Source organism: Drosophila mojavensis, unplaced genomic scaffold, assembly GCF_018153725.1.
Source record: "Drosophila mojavensis isolate 15081-1352.22 unplaced genomic scaffold, ASM1815372v1 contig_16, whole genome shotgun sequence".
NCBI classification, from domain to species: domain Eukaryota; kingdom Metazoa; phylum Arthropoda; class Insecta; order Diptera; family Drosophilidae; genus Drosophila; species Drosophila mojavensis.
This window is the reverse complement of record NW_025318693.1, coordinates 9359375-9381693: the sequence shown is the minus strand read 5'-3', so window position 1 is coordinate 9381693 and position 22319 is coordinate 9359375. Positions and strand designations below refer to the sequence as shown.

At 39.7% G+C, this 22319-nt stretch overlaps 1 protein-coding gene across 1 annotated transcript; it reads left to right on the top strand.

The window, feature by feature from the left end:
* Window positions 1–829: 829 nt before the first annotated feature.
* LOC6572885 (retinol dehydrogenase 13) lies at window positions 830–14456 on the top strand. The gene is made up of 5 exons (XM_001998954.4): window positions 830–1104; window positions 2733–3382; window positions 3520–3583; window positions 13473–13619; window positions 13967–14456. The coding sequence occupies exons 1-5, from the start codon at window positions 1007–1009 to the stop codon at window positions 14127–14129; spliced, it is 1122 nt and encodes a 373-aa protein (XP_001998990.1). The 5' UTR covers window positions 830–1006; the 3' UTR covers window positions 14130–14456.
* The last annotated feature ends 7863 nt before the right edge of the window (window positions 14457–22319 follow it).

Genomic DNA, 22319 nt, shown 5'->3' with positions numbered 1-22319 from the left:
GAAATGTTAAGTTAATTTAACTGCTATTGGCAAGAAATATACATAGATAATGCAAATGACAGTTATTCAGCTGTGGTAAGTACATCTAAGGCATAAACATTATTTAAAGTAAAGCAAGTAAAGTTCATTTGCATACCTCACAGCAAATACTCTAACGTAAAGTCACTTAGCTAGCCTCCATTGCCAGCAGCTGCCAGCTTAGCAGCATAAAGCAACACTCAAGGAAGGCAGCCGTAATCGTCGCAGTCAAAACAGCTGTTAAATGTAATTAAAATTGGTGGCCAGCGCAGTCAAGAGCAACGCCCCAGCTCACCCACTCGCCCACTTGCCCACAATGAATTAAATAAATTAATTTAGTTGGCGGACGCGAAAGAATATGCAAACGTAATATGCGTAAAACCGCAAAACAAAAAAAAAAAGACCAAAAAAAAAAAAAAAAAAAAAAAACCAAAGCGAAGTTAAAACCCAAATAAAATATGGAAAAACGCGTGTAAATGGCGAACGCGTTTTTTTCTTTTCAACACCAGAGCTGGGGTAATTTTACACCTAACCTAAGAGCAGAGCGACAGGTGCTTAGCAACACTGGCAGCCCCCTCCAGTATTAGTGGCAACCACTTACACTCGCACTCGCCAGCATCTGGCGTCTCTGTCTAGCGCTCATTTAAATGCCGCGCAACAAGCATTTATGTAAATTGAAAATATGCCGAAACGGGACAGCAGCCATTTAAATTCAATTGTCAGCCGCATCTCATGCCGTGCCATGGCAATGCGTAAGAGTGGGATGGAGGGGAATGGAAAGAGAATGCGAGAGCGCAGGCTGAGCGCTCTGCTGCTGCTTCCCGCTGTGGGTGCACGCAATCAGAATTTATATTTATTACGATTACCGTTCAGTCGCAGTTCACAGCCGTTGCAGTGCAGACATCCATTTGTTGATCAATAATAAGCGTGCAGAGACAGTCTTCAAATTACACAGCGTCTACGCACACACACACATACATACAACGCTATGGAACGCCTGCTGACCATATTTGAGAAGGCTGATCCCTTCTCCACCTGGTGGCCCACAATTGCAGCCGTGCTGGTTGGCGTTGTGATAACAGTGCGGTAAGTGAGGCGGCTATTGAGGGAGCAAACACAGCCACACACACTCACACACACACACAGGGACAGGCACACATTCACACATACACAATATCCAACACGAACGATAAGACACGGCCCACGGCAAAAAGTTTTCGCCGCGTCGCGACGCGTTGCCGGACACGTGCATATACATACATACATAACTGTCGCAGCGAAGAGAGTAAAGTAATAAAAAAAAATAAATAAAAAAAAAAAAAAAAAAAAAACAGAAAAAACTCGCTGCACTCGAAACTTTTTAAGTGGATTTCATAAAGAGGGTCGCAAGTCGCAGCTAAGCCCCCGCTCAGACCCCCACCTCCTGGTGCTCCTGCTGCTTGCCTTCAGCGAACTCCGTGAAGCAGCGGGATAATGTGTAATATCTAAAGATTATTTTTGCGCGTTGCGCTTTTGAGGAGTGCACGCGGTTTTTGTGGCCTGTACCCCCATGCCACGCCCAGGTGCAGGTGTTTGGTTGAGAATGCGCTGGCAAGGACAATTGCGGGGGCATGGGGGCGCGTCAGTGAGCAATGTGCTGCTGCCATCGCAATATGTACGAACAGGCAACTGACAACTGCGGCAAGTGCCAAAAGCTGCTACTGCAAATATTTGTAAAGTGGATTTGCGCAAGTTGGCTAAAAGTAAATGCGTTGGCAAATGAATTCTGAAACGCTGCAAATACCGTCGACCAGGTAAAACTAACCTAAAGTGCCAAATAACTGTCAGCCAATGAAGTGGAAGGTCTTAATGCCACCCAAGCAGACACACAATATGAACAACTTAAGCTTAGCCAATATTGGATCTATTTCGATATGATAGCACAAAACTAACTATAGTCTAATACTTATGTGTGTCTTATGAGTGTGACAAGAAAAATTAGTTAATTAGTTTGTAATCTGTTAATTTATCATGCGAAAGGATTCCTTATCCCACACACATCATTCCAGCTTACCTTAACAGCTCCATTTAACAGTCTTTAACAGTTCCCTGTTAATTCATTAGCAGCAGCCCAACAGCAAATAACATAGCAATGTTAAATGAGAGCTCTAAGCCGAGATTGAGGAGCTCTACTGTTAAGTCAACTGTGAGGAGGGCTTTCACTAGCTAACATAACATAAGCTCTGCTATTTATAGCCGTTATCAAAACGTAGTTTAAATGCTTGCTTTAAGTTAATTAATAACATAACAAATATATGAGTATATATGAGTATATGAATATATCAAAACAAACAAAAGTTCCAAAGCACGACAAATACAGTATACTTTGTTTAATATATGTTAATAATATGCATTGCTGTTTAATATAGCGTTAAAAAGTAGTTTAAATCCTACAATTGTTGCCGCTTAACTTGCACTTTATATAATTTTAAATTTAACAAATGTGAATTAGCATATGCTAATAGGAAGTACGATATTATTTACGCACTATCAATAAGCCAGAAGGAAAGAGAGAGAGAACGAGGGAGAGGGAGATAGTGAAATGCTTCAGTGAGCAGGCTTTAGACCACATGTTGGTTACACAGCATTACGGTTAAGTTTCCCAATTATACACACACGCACACACACTCACACACATATAGAGCTATCTGTACTGTATGTTGCCCGCATTGCAGCACCATAATGAGCGGCCAGCGCTGCCCGAACGATAATCAAATCAAGGAGCAAATTGTTGTAGTTACCGGTGGCAGCAGTGGCATTGGCTTTGAGATAGCCAAAGCGCTGGCGGCACGTGGCGGTCGCATTATCCTTGCCTGCCGCAATCTGGCGGAAGGCGAACGTGCCGCATCAATTATTAAACGGGAGCTAGGCTGCCGCACGCCCACCTCCAGCGAGGACACCATCAGCCCCGCCGAACGCTACTTCGTGGAGGCGCGCCACCTGGACCTCTGCTCGCTGCGCAGTGTGCATCAGTTCGCCGGCCAGCTGATGTCCGAGTTCGAACGCATCGATGTGCTGGTGAACAATGCGGGCATGGTATTTGGCGACACACGCACCACCACGCCGGATGGCTTCGAGCCGCACTGCCAGGTGAACTATTTGGGTCCGTTTCTGCTGACGCAGCTGCTGCTGCCGCATCTGCGACTGTCGGAGCAGGGCCGGATTATTTTTGTATCGGCACACGCCCATCAAGCGGCTAAAATCGATTTTGACGATCCACTAAATGTGGGCACCTGGTCGGTGAAGTTCCATGCGCGCGACGCCTTCGCCCACTCCAAGCTGGCCGTCCTTCTGGCCACGCGTTGGCTGGCCCGCGAGCTGAAAGGTAAGTGCTAGCCATCCGGGGGAATTCAATTATTTTTTGCACACGGAGCCCAGCCCAGCTTGGTAAATTACCGAAATGCTTAGCTCGAGCGGGCCGCTGAGTTTTTCATTTTTAATAACGCGCTGATTTCCCCGCAGATACCCCCATTACGGTCAACTGCTGCACGCCCGGACTGGTGAGAGGCACACGCCATCTGCGCAAGTAAGTGTAACCAAAACCAGGCCAGGCCGGGTCAAACCGAGTCCGGTCCGGCCAGGCCCGTAACTAAAACGTAAATTGAAATCAAAACCGAAAAACCCACAAGTTGCACTCGCCATAAACTGCAAATGCAACTGCAACTGCAACTGCAATGGCAACTGCAACTAAATTTTTAAGCTCATTTCGCGGACGCGCTAAAAAACTTTTTCCACTTTTCATTTGGCTAAACGTGACCCAGTGTGGGTGTTGGGGTCAAATGTGGGCCAAGTGCCGAACGTGACCCGCCAGTTGGCATCGCATCAAAGGCCCAGGCTGAGGCCCAGGCTCAAGCTCAAATGTAATTAAAGATTTCAAACGGAAAGCCCTGAGTGCTGCTCAGCCAAATGACCCTGACTTGATTGAAAGGCTGCTCTTACGTGCTTGATTTGCTCCAAACATAAATTGCAGTGCCTCAAAAACCAGTCTAGCCTAGTTAAAGTTTTTCCACAGAACTGGTTTTAAGGCACGGCTAACTCGAAGTCTTGAGAATAATTAGGTCTAGTTTTATTCGCATTAAACCATAGGGTGAAGAAACTGTGGCAATAAAATGTTATGTAGACTGCTAAGAAAATATGTTAACCGATGTTAACAGCATCGAGCTTACATGCTAAAAGCATTTAGCTTACAGCAATGTTAACTTTATTTTCTTTATATTGAGCTCTGAACGGAAGGACGTAAGATTATTGTTATTGAAGTCGATTATTATCGATAATCACATTTTAAAACTAAATGGCTCCGCGTGTATTCAAAATGGAGTCCATTAAGAAGTGTAGTCGATGGGGGAACGGATGGACGTACGGGCAGACTATTAGCTTGAGATCTTTTCGAAGAAACAAATAGATCCTGATTAAAAATATATACAGAATATGTTCACTGCATCGTCTCCGTATGCTACTTAGCAAACCATAATCCCCTGAATTCACTATATGTAGGGTATAAAAAGAACTAGCTGAGCTAATAAATTTCAAGAAATGGAATAAATCAGTGAAATAAAAAGTTTTAGTCCTCAATTTCAAGTCTATGCTAAGTTTAATAATCCGAAAACATAGTTTGGTATGCCTTTAGAGACACATTTGAGATTGGATACCGCAAAGAGGGCAAAACAAAGTGAAAAATCTATTAAATCGCTCAAGCGTAAAAAAAGCAACTGGCTAGAGAGCTCTTCTCTCTCGCTAATAGCGAAAGATCAAGTGGATTTGGATGCACTAATTGATGCTATATACCGCTAACAAGGCGGACTAAATCTTTAAAAATATTCTTGTCAACTGAAGCAGTTCTTTATCGCGAAACAGACGCCCGAGGGACAACCGCTGTGATCACATCGTTTGCTTTTCCGCGAAACTGAACTTTACGTAAAAAAAAAGAGAGACGGAAAGAAAACAACATGACTGTTGATACCCCTAAGCCAGACGCATCCTGCTCCTGTGCAGAGCTCGCGGCTGTAGCTCTTACGGGGTGCTGTAAAGTCAGCTAGGGCGCATTAACCGACAGATTTGCCTAGGGATTCGTTTTTGGCGGCCCTTAAGAAAATAAGAATTGGTTGCATAATTTCAAATTTAGCTCATTTTTAGCTCCCTAGAGAGAGAGGGAGAGAGAGAATACGTGGCTCTTTGCCATTATACCGAGCGAAATTATTTTTACAAGCGCTACAAAGGGTTTTCGAGCGTTGTCTAAACAAAAATCCATTAGGATAGCTGTCAAGGACAGCAACTGCATTAAACCGAGCAGAGAGCTGAATTAACAGAGCTGCGGCAAAAGGAGCTCCGATGACATAGGCTTAAAGGCAGCCCATGCAAATTGGTTGTCAGCCCTCCAGCAGAATTTCTATATAGCACATCGTGCTGAGAGAGTGTGCGGGTATGTACGTACATACGTATATACTATATAGGGGAGGAATATGAAAAAAGGAAATTTGCACAATACACAGAAAGGGACGTGCAAACACGACAAACAGTTGCAAATTACGAACAGCACAAAATGACGACAAGCTGCAGCAGCAACACCAGCAGCAGCAGCAGCAACAGCAGCAACAGCAACAGCAACAGCAGCAACAACAACAACTGACAGCTGCAAACTAAGTTACGTATACTCATAGACCCCACAGGGCCTGCACTCTTCATCTTCCCTCCCCCCGTACGTAGATAATCCAGCATCGAGTGGCATTTGTCACACACTCGAACATTCACACATACACACACACATACACACACATTTGCAATTGCTTATGCAACAAAAGTGAAACGCGATAATTAGAATGCCAAGCACGAGGCGCGACATGTTACGCTGGCCGGTTCAAGCTCTAAGCTTAGCCGAGCACTTGACAATTGCCTACAATTTCTTTGGGGCAGCAAAGAGAACTGCGGGTCCTAAGCTTTGCCCGGACCCGGCGGATTTTGAATTATGGCCCATTCGCGCACAGCTGACAGTTGTAGTTGTTGTTGGAGATGCTGCTGCTGTTGCTGTCAGATATATATATATATATATATATATATATATATTGCTCCTGTTGCTGTTGCTGTCAAATATGTTGCTGCTGCTGCTGTTGTTGTTGTAGTTGTTGCCACGTGTATTGTTATTGATGTTGCTGATGATGCCGTTGTTGTTGTTATTGATGTTGCTGCTGTTATTAATGTAGCTGCTGCTGCTACAACTTTTTTGTTGCTGCTGTGTGTTGCTGTAGCTGCTGTTGCTGTTGCTGTTGAGGTTGGTGACATTATGATTGTTTGTGCTGTATATTATTATTACTGTTGCTTTTGGTGTGGTCATTGCTGCTGTTGTTGCAAATGTTGCTGCTGCATATTGTTGATGCTGATGCTGTTTATGTTAAATTGCTGCTACTTTTGTTATTGCCGCTGCTGGAGTTACCGTTGCTGCTCAATATTTTTGTTGCCGTTTCTGTAGATGTTGCTACTCATGTCGCCTATACGGCCATTGTTGCGGCTGCTGTAGTTGCTGCTCCTATAAATGTTGCTGCTGTTGTTGCTGATGTTTCTTTAGTTGTTGCTGCTGTTGTAGCTACTGCTGTTGCTGTCACTGTTGTTGCCGTTGCTATTGTTGCTGTGAATAGACATGCTTTCGATGTTGCTATTGTTGTTGTTGATTTGCTTGTTATTGCTGTTGCTCTTAATGCTTTTGCTGCAGGTGATTCTACTCCTGTTGTTGCTGTTATTCTCGTGGATGTTGCTCCTGTAGCCGTATTTGCTGCTGCTGCCCTTCCTCCTGCTGCTATTGTTGCTGCGATGGCTATTGCTGTTGCTGCTGCTGCTGCTGTTGCTCTGTCTGCTGTTGGTGTCGTTGTTCTTGTTGCTGCTCCTCTTGTTGCGGCAATTGTTTCTTTTTGCCAACGGCAGCGCTGTGTCAGCAAAAGCAAGTTCAAACGACAAGCGTATCGACACTTTGCCACGCCCCAATTCTTGTCGCAGCCTGTACCCAGACCCTCGCCACACCTCCGCCCGCAAACATCTTTCATTGATGGCAACAATATTAATGCAAGATTTATTGATACTTCAGTTGGTCTTGCAATCGCAAATCTGCAACTTTTTGGCAGTTATAAATTAGTCATTGCCAAGCATTTTGATACAGAGCAAAATTCATTTTTCAACCAGCAAATCCAGTCACAATGACTAACGCACAGAGCACAGTCAGAGCCAAAAGTTTGTTGACACACAGTCGACATATAGAGACAAATAAAAATTGTTGGAGAATGTTCTATTGGGAATTCGCAAAGTCTTAAAATGACAGAATCGATATAGCTAATTATAACTTAGGTCAATATTTATAAATCTGAATAATCGTGCACTATATCGTATCGTTGTTATAGAAAAATAATCAGGTAATACTTTAATCATGGGATTATCTATTCTTTGATTATTTTCAAAATGAGCTACCTACGAAATTTTTAAGAAACCGAAGTTTGACAGAATATGATAAAATGGATAAATAATATACAATTGTTGTACGTAATTTCTAATTTTCAGGATATCTTACCTGAACTTAGCAAACATCCATCTTTATTTTAAAATATTTAATGTATTCATTCGCTTAGAAAAAATTCTTGAAATAATCTTTATATAATATTTGTATATTAACATTTTTATTATTAAGTGATCTTGGAAATCAAGAGTATATATAAACACATAAATATACATGAGCTGTCAGCTAAGATTGTTAAAAAAAAAAAAAAAAAAACTCAATTAGAGAGCATTTATTAGGAATTTTTCACTAAAGAAATAAAATTTTTTAATATATTCTTCTTTAAGAGAGACTCTTACTCTTCACTAAGCACTTAAAACCCAATTGACAATTTGAAAATTCATCTTAAAAATTCTACTGAGATGCTAAAGACAATTTTATTAATTTTATTTAAATTTCTTTCAAAAATGGAAAACGTTGAATTGAAATATTTAAATAAATATCAGATTGCATCAATTTATAAATCATAGTTTATTGCCGTTGAGACGGCCTGTCAGAGTCACATTGCTCAGCCGTCAAAGAGTTAGTTTGATTTCATTTATCTGGACCAACATTTGACTTAACTTGGCTTATCAACTTAGCACCGAAATAAGCCAAATAAATGAGCGTAACAGATGTGTGTGCCAAGCCTTGCATAGTTGACAACTTTGCAGCTGGAGGACGATAGCAGCAGTCAGCAATGTTACGCAAATTAAATATAAACATACGCACACGCACACATGCATACACAGAGGCGTGCACCTGTTTGTTAGCATGCATCACAAATTACACAATTCAATAAAAATAATTGGAAACATATAGTGGAAGTGAAATACAGATGTATTTATAGTTGGCATGTGGCATGTGGCAAGCGGGCATTTATGATATGCCACACACACACACACACACACACACACACACACACACACACACATACACACTCTCACACGTACAGGTAACAGCTGTCAGAAGCCACAAAAACATAATCCATCATAGACACAAAACAGTTATGTTCACATCGTACGTATGTATATGTATATGTCTTATTCGCTTGCCAATGGCAGCTGCCACATGGCCAGGCCGAAACATTGTTAACATGCGTCATTACAATTTGCAAATGCCTCATGCTGCTGCTGCTGTTGTTGCTGCTGCAAGCTAGCCGCACAGTGAAACAAAAGATTGTCAAACAATGAAAGAAATCAAATGCCGGGCCAAGCGTACAAATCATTTGGACATAAAACGCAGCTCCTTGACAGCTCTGGCCAGGTCGCTGGAGGGGGGCGGTGTCAGTTGTGGCAATAGGCACGTGGCACGTGATGCCGACACCAACAACAACGACAACAGCAATGAGAACTGGGCACCTTCACAGAGCCCTGGGGCTGCGGCAATAAAACAGCAAATGAACAGCGGAAGTAACATGAAGTGGACGTGTATGGAGCTGGCCTACAGTTCAGCTACATATGACTTGCCTAAGTGTACCTGTGTGTGTGGCTGTGTGTGTGTGTGTCTGACATAGTGATAGTGTATGTGTGTGTCTTGCTTCCTTCACACAAATACAAGCACCTGGCAGGCATTTACTTCCTGTGCACTGCGCTGCATGCAATTGCTGCCCACACGCTTCACTTCAACTCAGTTTCAGTTCCAGCTCCAGTTCCTGCCCCAGTTTCTCATTTGTTATCGTTGTTTTGTAATTCTTTAAGTGCCTCAGGCTGATTTTCTTTTATTAAATTATGTAGTTTGGCTGCACTTTCAGTTCCTCTACAATGGTAGTTCCTGATCTAGTTGATCCACATTCAGCTTTTGTTCTAGGTCTACGCGACATATGGAGCTCTAATTGCATTTATTCCACTTATATTTTGAGTTTTTTTTAGCTCCATCTCTAATTGCATTTTCAGTTCCACTTCTTATTGTAATTTCAACTCTCACTTCAGTTTAAGTTGCAGCTGGAACTAGTTCCAAATCTATTTGCTATGTAAGTTTAAACTTAATTTTTGTTTATTTGGTGATATTTAATTCCAATTCCGTTTCCAGCTTTACTGTCCAGTTCCAAGTCTCTTTTGGATTGCTGCAGTCTCATTTGAATTGTTCCAGTTCCACAGCCAATTGCAGTAGCAGTTCTAATTCTAGTTTCAGTTCCATTTCTAATCTTAATTCCAGCTCCAGCTCAAATTTAGTTTCCAGCTTTCATTATATTCTGAATCACTTCAATTTTAATGCTAGTTCAAATTTCAGTTCTAGTTTTAGTTCTAGTTTTAGTTCTAGTTCCACTCACAGCTCAGCCCCAGTTTACATGTGCCACTGGCTATCAGTTCCATCTTAGCTCTTGTTCCAATTCCCGTTCCTGACGTCGTTTTGTACATTTTGTGTACATGTTTTGGCTCTTGAAGAAGATTTTCTATTTACCGACTTTGTAGCGTCAAATTGAACTTTTGTTTTACTTTGCTTGCTCACACACACAGACACACACATATAACACACACAAGCACACATAACAGCAATAGCATCTTACATGGTATATTACTCAGTGACTTTCGTTGCTTTTATGATTGTCAGGCTTGTATCTGTTGAAACAGCTGTCAGCCTTGTATTGCATTTAACCCATTCCCATTCTCCGTATTATCGCCGCCCGCTCCTCAATGTGCGGTCAAGGCGCTGGCTGTGCACTGCCTGCCAGTCCCTCTGTCAGTCAGTCAATCTGGCACATTTTCGTGATAATTTATTAAAGTGCAACTGCGCTCGCCAAGTTTAGTTCCTGCAAATATTCTAGAAAATCAATTTCAGTTCAGTTGGTTCTCACTTCATTTTTTATGTGAAATGGAAATGGATAAAATTTTACATATTTCAATAATTGATTTAAGCTGAGCAGAACTGATGAATAAACATTTATTACTTTTTTTATAATCAGTATATCTGCTCAGAGTTCATATATTCATATATGGTTTTCCCTACGTTCATATCATTGAGTTATTTGTGATTTTCCTTTAGCTTATATCCTTTATCTATTTATGGATTTTTTGAGTATGTCCATATCTACGCGACACTTATCTCTTTCCCATATTTGTTTTTAAAAATTATAATCCCTGAATACTAATTGGCTTATAACTCGTTACCGTTCATTTTAATCACAACTTTTCTAATTAGCAAGCGAAAGTCTCAACACAAGCAGGATAACACTTATCAACAAGTTGTTGCATGACTTCATAATACTCGTGAATAAAAGTCTAATAAAAAAAAATATGAATAATTCAACCACATATAAAATGAGATCCAAATTCACACGCCCTAAAAAGCAGACCATCTTGCTTATAGACTTATTTTAAGAGTAGGTTAATAATCAACACACTTCAAGGAATGGTAATCCTAGCTCAAAAAAAAAAAAAACATTTTTAGAGTCTGTTAAAAGTTAACCAACTCCAAGTCTTATATTATCCTAACTCTAAACATGTGAAGTGATATATATTTTCCGGTCTTTCTTCCGGTCTTACTTCAAATTTTTTATTATAATATAGTTTAGTTTTAAACACAGCCTCTCACTACCCTTGATCCTGTTCCTGCTGCTGCAAGCTTGGGAAAGCTCATCAAATGTTGCACGACTCTAGTAAAAACCAATATACTCTTATTCAGTTTATGAGCGCGTATAAAAAGTAACAGGTTTAACTTTCTGCTTAATTAGTGTATACGACTACGAAAATGTCTCTCTAAAAATAACAACAATCACAACAACAACAACATCTAGCAACAGCCCGCAATTCCGACGCATTATCCATGGCAAAGTGGAAATCGTGATTTCCAAAAGTTCTGCGTGAACTCTTTCATTAAGCAGATGTGTGGATACCCTGCAGCCATTGGTGAGGCAGTTAAATGCACTTATGTGTGTGCGTGTGTGTGTGTATGTGTATGTATGTCTGTGTACGTGTGTGTGTATGTATGGGGCAAAGCATTCACATGCAATCAGCTGCACTTTGGGGTGGCTCGTTGCACGTGAACTTTGTCCGGCTTAGCGGTTCAGCCCGCACAGCTCGTCTAACCCTAGCGCTCTCCTAATGCGATTCACAAATCCATCCAAAGAATTAAAAGGGCAGCGGAGAGAGAGAGCGGGAGTAGGAGGTGTGGCATGGGCAGGAACTGTTGGTTGTGGCAAGGGCAACAAGCTTTAAAAAGCGTTGCATTGAATGAAACCATTTTCACTCTATGATAGGGCAAGCCACACAGCAGCAGGAGGCGAGGGAGGCGAGCAGCGGCAGAGGAAGCCAGGGCACATAGTGCAAGAGGCAGCAAGGGGTGCAGATGGCAAGGGAAGCACTGCAGCCAGATAGACAGACACAGGCACACACCGACACGCTTTTGTATGATCCGAGTGTGTGTGTGTGTGTGTGTGTATGTGGTTGTGACTGTATGTTTGTGTCTGTGTGAAATGAATGAAAATGAAAAGCAGTTAATGCTCAAGTCACGGAAAAAGCGTAAATGGAAAAGTTAAACGCATTAATTATTTATTTATCGTTTTATTATGTTCAAGTGTCGGTGAACCTGCGACCGTTGTGTGCGACCATTGGCAGCAGCAGCAACAGCAGCAACAGCAGCAGCAAAAACAATAAGAACAACAACAACAACGAGCAAACAACAAAGACAGCTAAGCAAATTGAACGCGAGCTCGTAATCCTGCCTGAAAGGCATCTGCATAGTTTATATATATAAGCTATATATATATGTATATATAAGTTAAGCTCAAGAGCGACTACTATGAGTCACGTCAGTGTGTAGCATGCCCCAAAATGTTTTTTTTTTTTTTATTCATTTTCTTCTTCTTCATTTTCGTTATTCTCTCTTTCTTTTAGCACAATTAAAAATGCCGTTAGAAAGCAGTTGTTGAAGTTGTTGAAGCTGTGCAACTGAAACCCATTGTCGCAGATTTCATGACTGTCATATTTTATTTTTTCTTGAGCCCCTCGATATTCATACTTCTTTGTTTCTTTGTTCTAGTTTCCTTTTTCTTTTCTTTTCTTTTCTTTTTTCAATTAATTTCTTTTTGAATAATCCAATTTTAATATTGATGGCAGTAAAAACTTTTAAACTTTTTTTTATATTTCAACAGCTGTTCAGCTGTTCACAAACTTTCTTTAAATATCCCATTTTTACAAATACACAACTTTTTAATTCATGGGTCAGCTTTCAAGTTAATAACTAATTACTAAAGAATTAAAATAAAAATAGGGTGAATGCTTAAAATATATAGTAAAAGAAAAGGTATAAAAAGAGCCTAATATATTAAGATCAAAGATTAAGCAAGAGGATATGAGTTAGGAAAATATAATATGAAATTAAAAAGAATGAATGTGAATACCTTATATGATCTAGACAATATTCCCCCATACATCATATTCGCTAGATCCTAACGAAAAACGAATATGAATAACTCTTAAAATCAAAGTCATATATGGGAAAAAACTGTTTGGATATACTACAATATAAGCATGGGTAAGCCAGATAAGATAATATAAGTAAAAGAAAAATCCTAACTATAAGTAGAGCTATAAGCATAAGTCTATGAATAATGTTAAGTATAAGCACTATTATTATGCTATATTATTTGTTTCCACATTTCATATTTATATTAAATTTTCTATTTAACCTCTGATCATTGCTTGAATCATCCAACGTTCCTCATTCCCATTCCCATTCAAAATGAAAGCAAAACAACTACATTTACCATGCTACTCTATGCTGTCTATACACTACAGAGTATCTCCAAGTCGACTACACTGTGTTTGGCTTTTTATTTTGCATTTTAATTACAATGGAAATGAAATTAAGCTAACTCTTGTTGCCTCTTTTAACTTTTGTTTCATTATCGCCCCCTTTTCTTTTTATGTCCTTTTTCCTTCGATGCGGGCAACACGCACAGCTCACCGCTAATGTCGGCCATTTGCGTCAGGGTGATCACCTACCCCTGGATGTGGCTATTCATGAAGAACGCCTGCGAGGGAGCCCAGTGCGCCATACGCCTGGCCACAGATCCGCAGCTGAAGCAAGTGACCGGCGAGTACTTCAAGTGAGTTGCCAAATACCGGAACCGGCTGATGCCGCATTAGCGCTATTTTCCTACACTTTTTATATCCGGCAAGCCTTTCGAATTGTGCACTACAGTGGGTATATACGTTTTGTGTGGAAGTATGTAACAGATAGCAAAAAGTAAATGAGAAGTGAGGAGAGGAATGTGGATTTATCGAGTAAAATCTCATCTGTTCGTCTCTCTGCCTGAAACCGAAATCGATAAGACTAAAGATTAAAATTGAGGAAAGAAAAAGAAGATTTTCTAGGGTACTTTCAAGTCGGACACTCCCGACTATGCCACACCTACTTGTTCATTTTGTGCAACGTTTCGTTGGCTACTTGCAGTGACTGCGAAATTGCGGCAAGCTCGGAGGCCGGCCAGGACAAGGAGTTGGCCAAGAGATTGTACATGCAGACCATGGAAACGCTCCAGCGCGTTACCAAGCTAACCGTCGACAAGGAGGCGTGCACCATGGCGACGCAGCTTCGACTGGAGTCCGGCAAGTGATTTATGTGCTGCACGCGGCCAGGCATACACGACGACGACGACGACGACGACGCCGGCGACGACGACGTCTGCAACTTCCAACATCTATTTGCATTTGGCTTAACAATTGCCGCATTATCCAGCCAAGCAGCCAGCCAGGCAGCCGGGCTGCCAAACGAGCTCGGGCCACTTAGAACCTGGCCCAGATTTAAGAGTCTTCAGCTGCGACTGCCTCTGCGTGTTACTCGTACAAAATATATGTAAATTTAATGTGCTAACTAAATTGCTGAGCTTCTGTTTTGCTTTTTAATTTATGACAAAAAATATATATATCTAAATTTATATATATATACTGCGTGTGTATAATTTAAGGAAGAACCAAGCACCCGTCAATAAATCAGAGATTTATCAGACGCAACCAATTAGAAATTCACCATATGTTTGCTCCAAGTTTCTTGTCCTTTTGAATAATATTTACGAGAATTTATTCAAAGTTTAAAAAAAAGGTCTGCCTTAGGTATGCAAGTAAATATATAACATGACTACATAAATATGTCAGATAAACAAAAATTCCAATGATTGGAAATGCGCAAGTTTTATATGATAATCTACTCATGCCACTCGTGAGCGCAAAATATTCAGGGCCAAAAATATATAGATAGGACGAGAAAAACAAACCTAAGCTATGTAGCGTTAATCGATTATAATCGAACAGCATTAAAGCATTTGCTTTTTGTTATTATTATTATTATATAGACATTAATGTTATGAATTAATAAATATATTTTCAATCTGTTTATCAGCACTTGTCGATGCAATATAAATTTGATCATCCCTATCAATATTTTTATACCATTATGCCATTAAGATAAACATTATTATTATCATCAACATTATCAATATCGTATCATCATTAATTGTTTCGGATAATTTCAACTAGTTTTGTAAATCGAACTTTACCCATAAAGCATCTTAATTTCAATTGATATTTTGCAAGGAAATATTCTCAACCCGCCTATAAGAGTCTCTTTAAATCAAACACGAGCGGCAAATCCCATGCGGTGCTTACTCTACGAACTCTGAGCAAGACGTTGTTTACATCAGCCAAGAGCAATTAACTATAGAAAATAGAAGTTAAGCGGATTACTTCAAGAGGCTAAAGCAGAGCAATTGCCAATGTCTTGAATTAACCGTGTGTGAAGTGTGGAGCTTAAGAGAAGGCCTACGACATATATAAAACATCAGATATGTTACATTGGGGTAATTATTTGCATTGCTGCCTATTACAACAAATAAAAAATGTATTGCATACTTTCAGGGGCAACAATTTTGTGTGGCTGCCTAAAGCAATTTTAAATATGTTTATAACTAGCTATAGTATAAAATAAACACAGAATATTGTGAGATTTATATAGTTTATTATTTATTTGACGGATTTACTGCGGGTAAAATTCCCGAATCTGTAGAACTTTTCGCTCAGACTTTATAATTGGATACTGTCATGGCTCAGCTCTAGCTTAAAGTTAAGCATACATTTCCCATTTAAATAAAGCTAATAATAAATAATAATAGAGCCTAAGCTCATTAAGCCAATGCTAAGCTAATGAAAAGTTCTCCAATGTGTATGGCCGACAAAGATTGCAATAAATAACTGTGGTGCTCCCTCCGCTTGAATGAGCTCGTCGTTGTTTGGATAACTCATTAGACGGCATCAGCTATGTGAAAATACGTGAAATGAGAATTCCTTGGCACATATGTACATATATATATATATATATATATATATATATATATAAACATTCTAAACGAAGCTAATTGGAAAGTGCCTCTCTGACAGCTCGCTCGCTCACTCACTCTCTCTCTCTCTCTCTCTCTCTCTCTCTCCCTCTCTCTGTCTATGCTTGTATGGCTGTCACTCTCTCTATGTCGCTATCTGTTCGCGTGCCAACAAACTGTTGCTGTTGATTAGCAGAAGTAAAGCAAAGAAAACATAAAAGAAATAGATAGTAAGCTTTGTTTACAAAGCCAAAAGAGTCCCAAATACACGAGCAATTATATATATTCGCATATATATATTAAATTGTTTCTGGTTCGCTAAAACCGATTTTGATTAGAGCGCGATACGGCAGCCGCTTTGTATGCTTTGGAAAATCTCTTTATTATATTACGTGCTATGCTTTTGTTGTCTAGAACTCCAATGGCATTTCGCAACGAAGAAGCAGAAACCCCACCCAATCTGCTGGGGCTGGGGCTGTCACGGGGGGAGTCGCGCAGAGGTGCTACATGTGTTGCTGGCACAATTTGACGGTTCCCTTTTTGCTGTTGCTTCGTTTTTTTTTTTCTTTCATTTTCCCTCTGCACAGTAATTGCATGGCTGTTGAAAATGAAAAGCTTCTCTCCGTAGCAAAAGCCATTATGTTGTTGTTGTTGTTGCTGCTGTTGTCGCCATTTCCACAGTTGGCCAAAAGCTTCACATTTCCGCTTACATTTCCGCTCTGGCTTGCATTTAACGCGTATCAATTAGAAGTTGGCAAAAAAGAAAAAAAAAATTCAACTCTAGCAATTGATCTGACTAATGAATGAATGAGTATAATTTTTATTTTATATTTTTAGAAATCTGTTTTAGTGGTTTATAAATAAATAACAGAACAAAGTCCAAGAACATGGCTTACGTTTCGTATACGTAATATTTTTCCGTGTACTGCGAGCTTTACTACGTGTGCAAGTTGTAAAAAGCTAAGGCGTGCGACTTGTTCTCTTAGACAGCAAACAGAGAGCACTGCTTATGCATTGAAGCTCTTAAAAGCTTTTTAGCTATTACAGCATATTACGTATACGTCTAGTACTGCGCAAAAAGCATGGCAGAATTAATTGTGTTACTCAAGAAATAGAAGATAAACAGATATATATAGCTGTAGTAGATACATTTATTATTTAGCTTGGTATATCCAATGAAGATTTCGAGTAAAGAAATGCTAATTTCTTACATAAATATTTAATAACGTTTAAAATTTATATTTTATATATAATACTATTTATATTTATTTACAGCTTAGGTAAAGCATGTCAAAATTTAAATAAACCTAACAATCAGTATAAGCGATTTAGATTTAAATATAAATCTGAGAGTGTTTTTCAAACGATTCCGAAAATATATATATCTAAATTTAAGCTTCTACCATAACATTAATATAAATTCAAATGCTTTCATTTCCGGGTGCAGCTTTTCGTTCTAACACTTTTCTCAAACAGTCTGGCAACGCTGTATAGAGCACTCTCTTCACTCAGTATGGGCGCTGCTCTTGCTTGCACGCGCTGCTCTCTTCGCTTGGCAACTTCAAAATAAACCACAAACACCTGTGAAAGCTGCCATTTGAATTCAGCGGCAATTGCGAACGAACGTAAATATCAACAACGCAAAGTAATCACAAAATTTATTTAAAAACAAAAAAAAACTAATTCTAGCTGCAATAAAGGAAACGCGTCAAAAAATATGGCCCACAGCCACAGTGGGGCCTACAACGTGTGAGAATTGCGTCAACATAGCGTAAACAACAAATAGCGCGCGCTCGCTCTCAATCGTACGGTCTCTCTCTCTCTCTCTCCTCACTCCCTCTTTTTTGCTCTATCTCTTGTTCTGGGAGCAGCGTTAAGCTGTGGGAGCATAAGAATTCGAAGAGCGGAAATGAGTTGAGCTAGCGATGCTTTTCAGGTTGAATTTTTGTTACTTTCTTCTTCTTAGATTTTGTGTATTTTTTGCAGCTCGCGTTCGGCTTTGGCTTCCTCGTATCAGTTGCGCGGCAATCGAGCCAAAGACTAAACGTGCGAATTATCCTCGTTAGCGCGTATATTGCCACACATTGGGGCAGAACGACGACGATGCTGGTGCTGCTGCTGCTGCTGCCACTGCCCCAACGGTCGCGTTGACAGAACAGTACGAAAAAATAACATAAAAAAAGCAACAAAAACGAAGAAATTTGAAATTCTAAAGAAAAGCGCCTGGCGAAATGGGCCACGAGTGAAGGTGTGTCGTTTGTGCGCGCATGTGTGTGTGTGTGTGTGTGTGTGTCTGCACGTGTGTGCCTCAGTGTCTGTGTGCATATTAATTATTCAAATTAATTGCAAGAAATACGCTACGAGCTCAAGTAGTAGCTGCGTGCATAATTTGTAAACATTTTTTGTTTGAGCGAAAAGAATTTGGAATTTGTTTTTAGTTTGCTTGCCAAATGAAAATGCTTAGCATAACTCAAATATGGTTGCTAAAATATACACATATATAGTATATATATATATTTATAAAAAATTCATTGAGCAATATACAATATACGAAATAACAACAACAACAGCAAATAATCACAAGATGAGCGCACATCTTGCGACTTTACGGGCAAACTATGTTTATAGAGCATTTTGTTGTTGTTTTTTTTTCTGTTTTCGTTTACGAGTGGACTAAGCTGCCACATTGAGCTTTACACATTTATATACGTATGTATATCTTTGAGTACACCTATGGCCAGGCAAATAACTCAAGAATTTACAGGAGATAACTTTTAAAAGAAATCAATATTTTATAATAGACAAGAGTATTTAAATCAAAAATGAATGTTTGCATATACATATATTCACAATATATTATCTACACTTATTATAATACCAATATAAACAAATATTTTTCTATATATATTTATTTTTATTTTAAAAATAGAATGTTTGGTCATATTTTGCTCAAACATTCTTTTACAAAATTTCTAAAAATAATCTATAAATAATTTATAGATTGTAAAATGAATCTTTATTTATTTAGATATATTTGATTCTAAAAATAAGTCAATATTAAAATATATTACAGAGAAATATTTTGCAGTGAAAGAATGTTTTGATAAATAAGATATATCAATATTTATAGTCAAAATCATCAGCACGATATTATAATAATATATTATTTATTTTTAAATATTTTTTTTATATAAGTAACAAAAATATTGTATAGAAAACTTGAGCAAATTATTTTTTTAATTTTTATTTTTATAAAATTAATTATATTTAATCTAAGCTTAATTTAAGCATTGCCTAATCTCTTACACATATTGAAATTATTTAAAGCCCATAATGGGCTAGCTGTTCTATTTGCATGTCGGTGGCTGTATGCAGAGTCTGTGTGTGTCATTTTATATGCCATTTGTAAATGTTTGTGTGCCACCAAGTCCAATCTATAGTGAAGTGGAGTGTGGCTGGGAAAGGCAAACATATAAAGAAAACACGTTCAAGTTATTCCTTGGCCTTGGTATTTATGGGGGACTGCGTCAGGTCGTGCTGCTGTCCGTGTCCCGTCCGTGTCTGCCTGCTGCTGTTTCAAAGTGTTCAACGTAGCCCGCATACTGCCGACTGCGATTTATGACAGTTAGCCGCACGCCCTTCGTCATTTCGCTGGCGCATGGGTCGCCCACCCACAGTGGAATTTGAACCTGTCTATCGTGGCCGGGCAGCATCTTTTACATCTCTCACATCGCTCACATGCCGCTCTCGTTGGCCCCATTATCACCTTGCTAATTATCTATCGATGATGATGCCATGCGCTGTGCTCTGTGCTCCGATCTGCCCTGCCCTGCTCTGGTCGGGTCTGTGCCGCCTAGCCGTTATCAGCTTTATATGCGGGCATTGCTTCCATCTATTTGCATTTCATTTCTATTTCAAATCTAATAATATTTCAACAAATAAACATGTGAGCGTGGCCTCTGAGCTGAAATGAGACAATAAAGGGAATGTATACACATATATAGTATACATGTTTATATACATACAGACAATGGAGAAGAACTCTTAATGTCCTTTGGCATTGTCAAAACCAGAACAAAGACTTGGCAAACAGCAGAGAAACTGCTCAGCTTTACGCTCCTATAAACGTGACTATTTCGAGCTATAATTTGCGTTTGGCTTCTAATTGTATAAAGCGAGCATTATACCATTTTTGTTTGCCGACTGTCTATACAATAGATATAAAAATACAAAGCTAAATCTGCCAATGCTGATGAACGTCGCGGCCCAGACAAGTTCGCTAGCGACTACGGCTATACCCTGTAAAATGGAAGTATGCAAAACTGAAATTCAACTTATTCTACAATTTAAATTTGCTACTGACTGAGGCTATACCCTGTAAAGTAGATTAATGGAAAATAATGTAAAGTAATGTAAAGAAGATTAATAAAAGTATTGCCATAGAATTTTATATAAAGAAAGATTCTACAAATCAAATCTACATAAATATTCAATACTATTTTACTCAAAAATATATAATCCCTGTAACTAGGTTTTAACTATAAATGAATCCGACTCAAAATGTCTATTTATCCAATATCGGCAACTCTTTACGTCTTGACTGTGTCATAAGCATTATCGATATTTATCGATATTATGTGGATAAAAGATGCAACAAGCTAAAGAGATAAGCCTCGCCTCCATTGCATAGACAAGCTAATACAAATTGACTGTTACACACCTATCTACCCACATTCACATCGCTTGCAATGAGCATCAAATAAAAGAAATAAATAAAATATTTCTCTGCATTATTTTTTCATTCAACCGCTTGAAGCGTTAACAGAAGCCCTTAACTAAATAGAGGTATTTACGGTGAGCAGCAGAGGGCATGGCACGCCGGGCGCCAAGTAGAAGTAGAAGAAGAAGCAGAAGCAGAAGAATGCCAGGTTGAGTGTCGCAATGAAAATCGGTTATCAGCGACCACAGGTAGTTTTTCGCACAGCCTTGACAATGACAGCCAAAGAAAATGGGCGCGCACTATGACTAGCTGCAGTAGGTGGTGAGAGAGAGAGAGAGAGAAAGAGAAAGCTATATAGAGAGAGAGCAAATAAGTGCAAAATCGTTGTGGCAATGGCAACAATGTTACTAGATTATTTTAAGGCAGCGGCAGCGGCAGCAGCAGCAGCAACGGCTGTGGCAACGGTCGTTACAACAAACAAACAAAGGAAACAAACAAAGTGGCAAATATTATGGGGCGAAGAGCTATCAGGCAAAGGGCGGGAGCGGGAGGGCGGGCCGAGAGGGGAACGAACTGTCGTGCTGGGTCGAGTGCTTTGGTTCATAGCACACACACACACACACGCACGCTTGCATAGACACATACGGCTAAGCGCTCTCTCTCTCTCTCATTCCCACACTCTCTTGTAGCAAAAGAGCATTCGTTGTGTGTCTGTGTGAGTGACTATTGTGTGTGTGTGTGTTCGTTTATGTAGTAAAACGGGTTTTGAGTTGGCTTTTACCACTGCCAACTGCCGCTGCTGCTGCTGCTGCTGCTGTCGCCTTTGCAGTCAGTTGGCCAAATCAGTTGCTCTTTTGGCTTAGTTAACACAGAACGTGCCGCGGCGACAATGCCAGCGACAATAACAGCGAATTGCAACGCATAGAACAAACAAACAAACGGGCAAGAGACAGCAGCAACAACAACAACAATTCAACAACAACAAGCAACAGCAGCAGCGGCAGCAGCATTATAACGGGTTAGTCACAATGCCACCAAGTGGCAAGCGTAGCAGGCAGCAACAAAATAAGAAATTTAACAAATTTAACATTTATAACAATAAATATAAATCTAAAGAATTTGTTAAGGCATTGCGTATGCGGCAGCTGTTGCTGGCTGTTATGTAAAAATGTCAAAATTCAACAAGATTTAATGTTATAACTCTCCATGTCTTTGTCTATGTGTGTGTACGTGCTCTGTCTGTGTTCGCGTGTGTTTGTGTGTGTGTGTTAAATGCCAGCATTGACTTGAGGCTGCGTCATTTGCTGCTCAAATTCTGTCAGCCACTTGAAGTGATTCCAGTCCGCAGCCTCTCCCAGCCTCAATTGAAATACGAAACGCACTTGGCGGCGCTTGGTGCTTACGTGTTTATCCCTCAGCCTTGGCCGCAGCTACAATAACAACAACAACAACTGTAACAGCAACAATAACATTTACACTCCATACACCTACTTAAAAAATTTAGAAAGTTGCTTCTCTACCGACGCGTTCGAGTCTTTTTCTTGGTCTGGCTTTCATTTCGTTAACTTGGGCCTCGTTGTCTTCTACACACACACACACACACGCACGCACTCACTCACACACACATACATACACTTATGTATGTACTCTGCATTCTTTAGGTCTTGGCCCTGTTTATTAATTGCTGTTAATATCTGACATTTTCTTGACATGTG

What these genes read in the sequence shown, in the direction of transcription:
- LOC6572885 (XM_001998954.4), top strand. Translation starts at nt 1,007, where the DNA reads ATGGAACGCCTGCTGACCATATTTGAGAAGGCTGATCCCTTCTCCACC. An exon ending in GCTGGCCCGCGAGCTGAAAG is followed by an intron (nt 3,383 to 3,519) that starts GTAAGTGCTAGC and finishes ATTTCCCCGCAG; the next exon opens with ATACCCCCATTACGGTCAAC. An exon ending in GGCACACGCCATCTGCGCAA is followed by an intron (nt 3,584 to 13,472) that starts GTAAGTGTAACC and finishes CAACACGCACAG; the next exon opens with CTCACCGCTAATGTCGGCCA.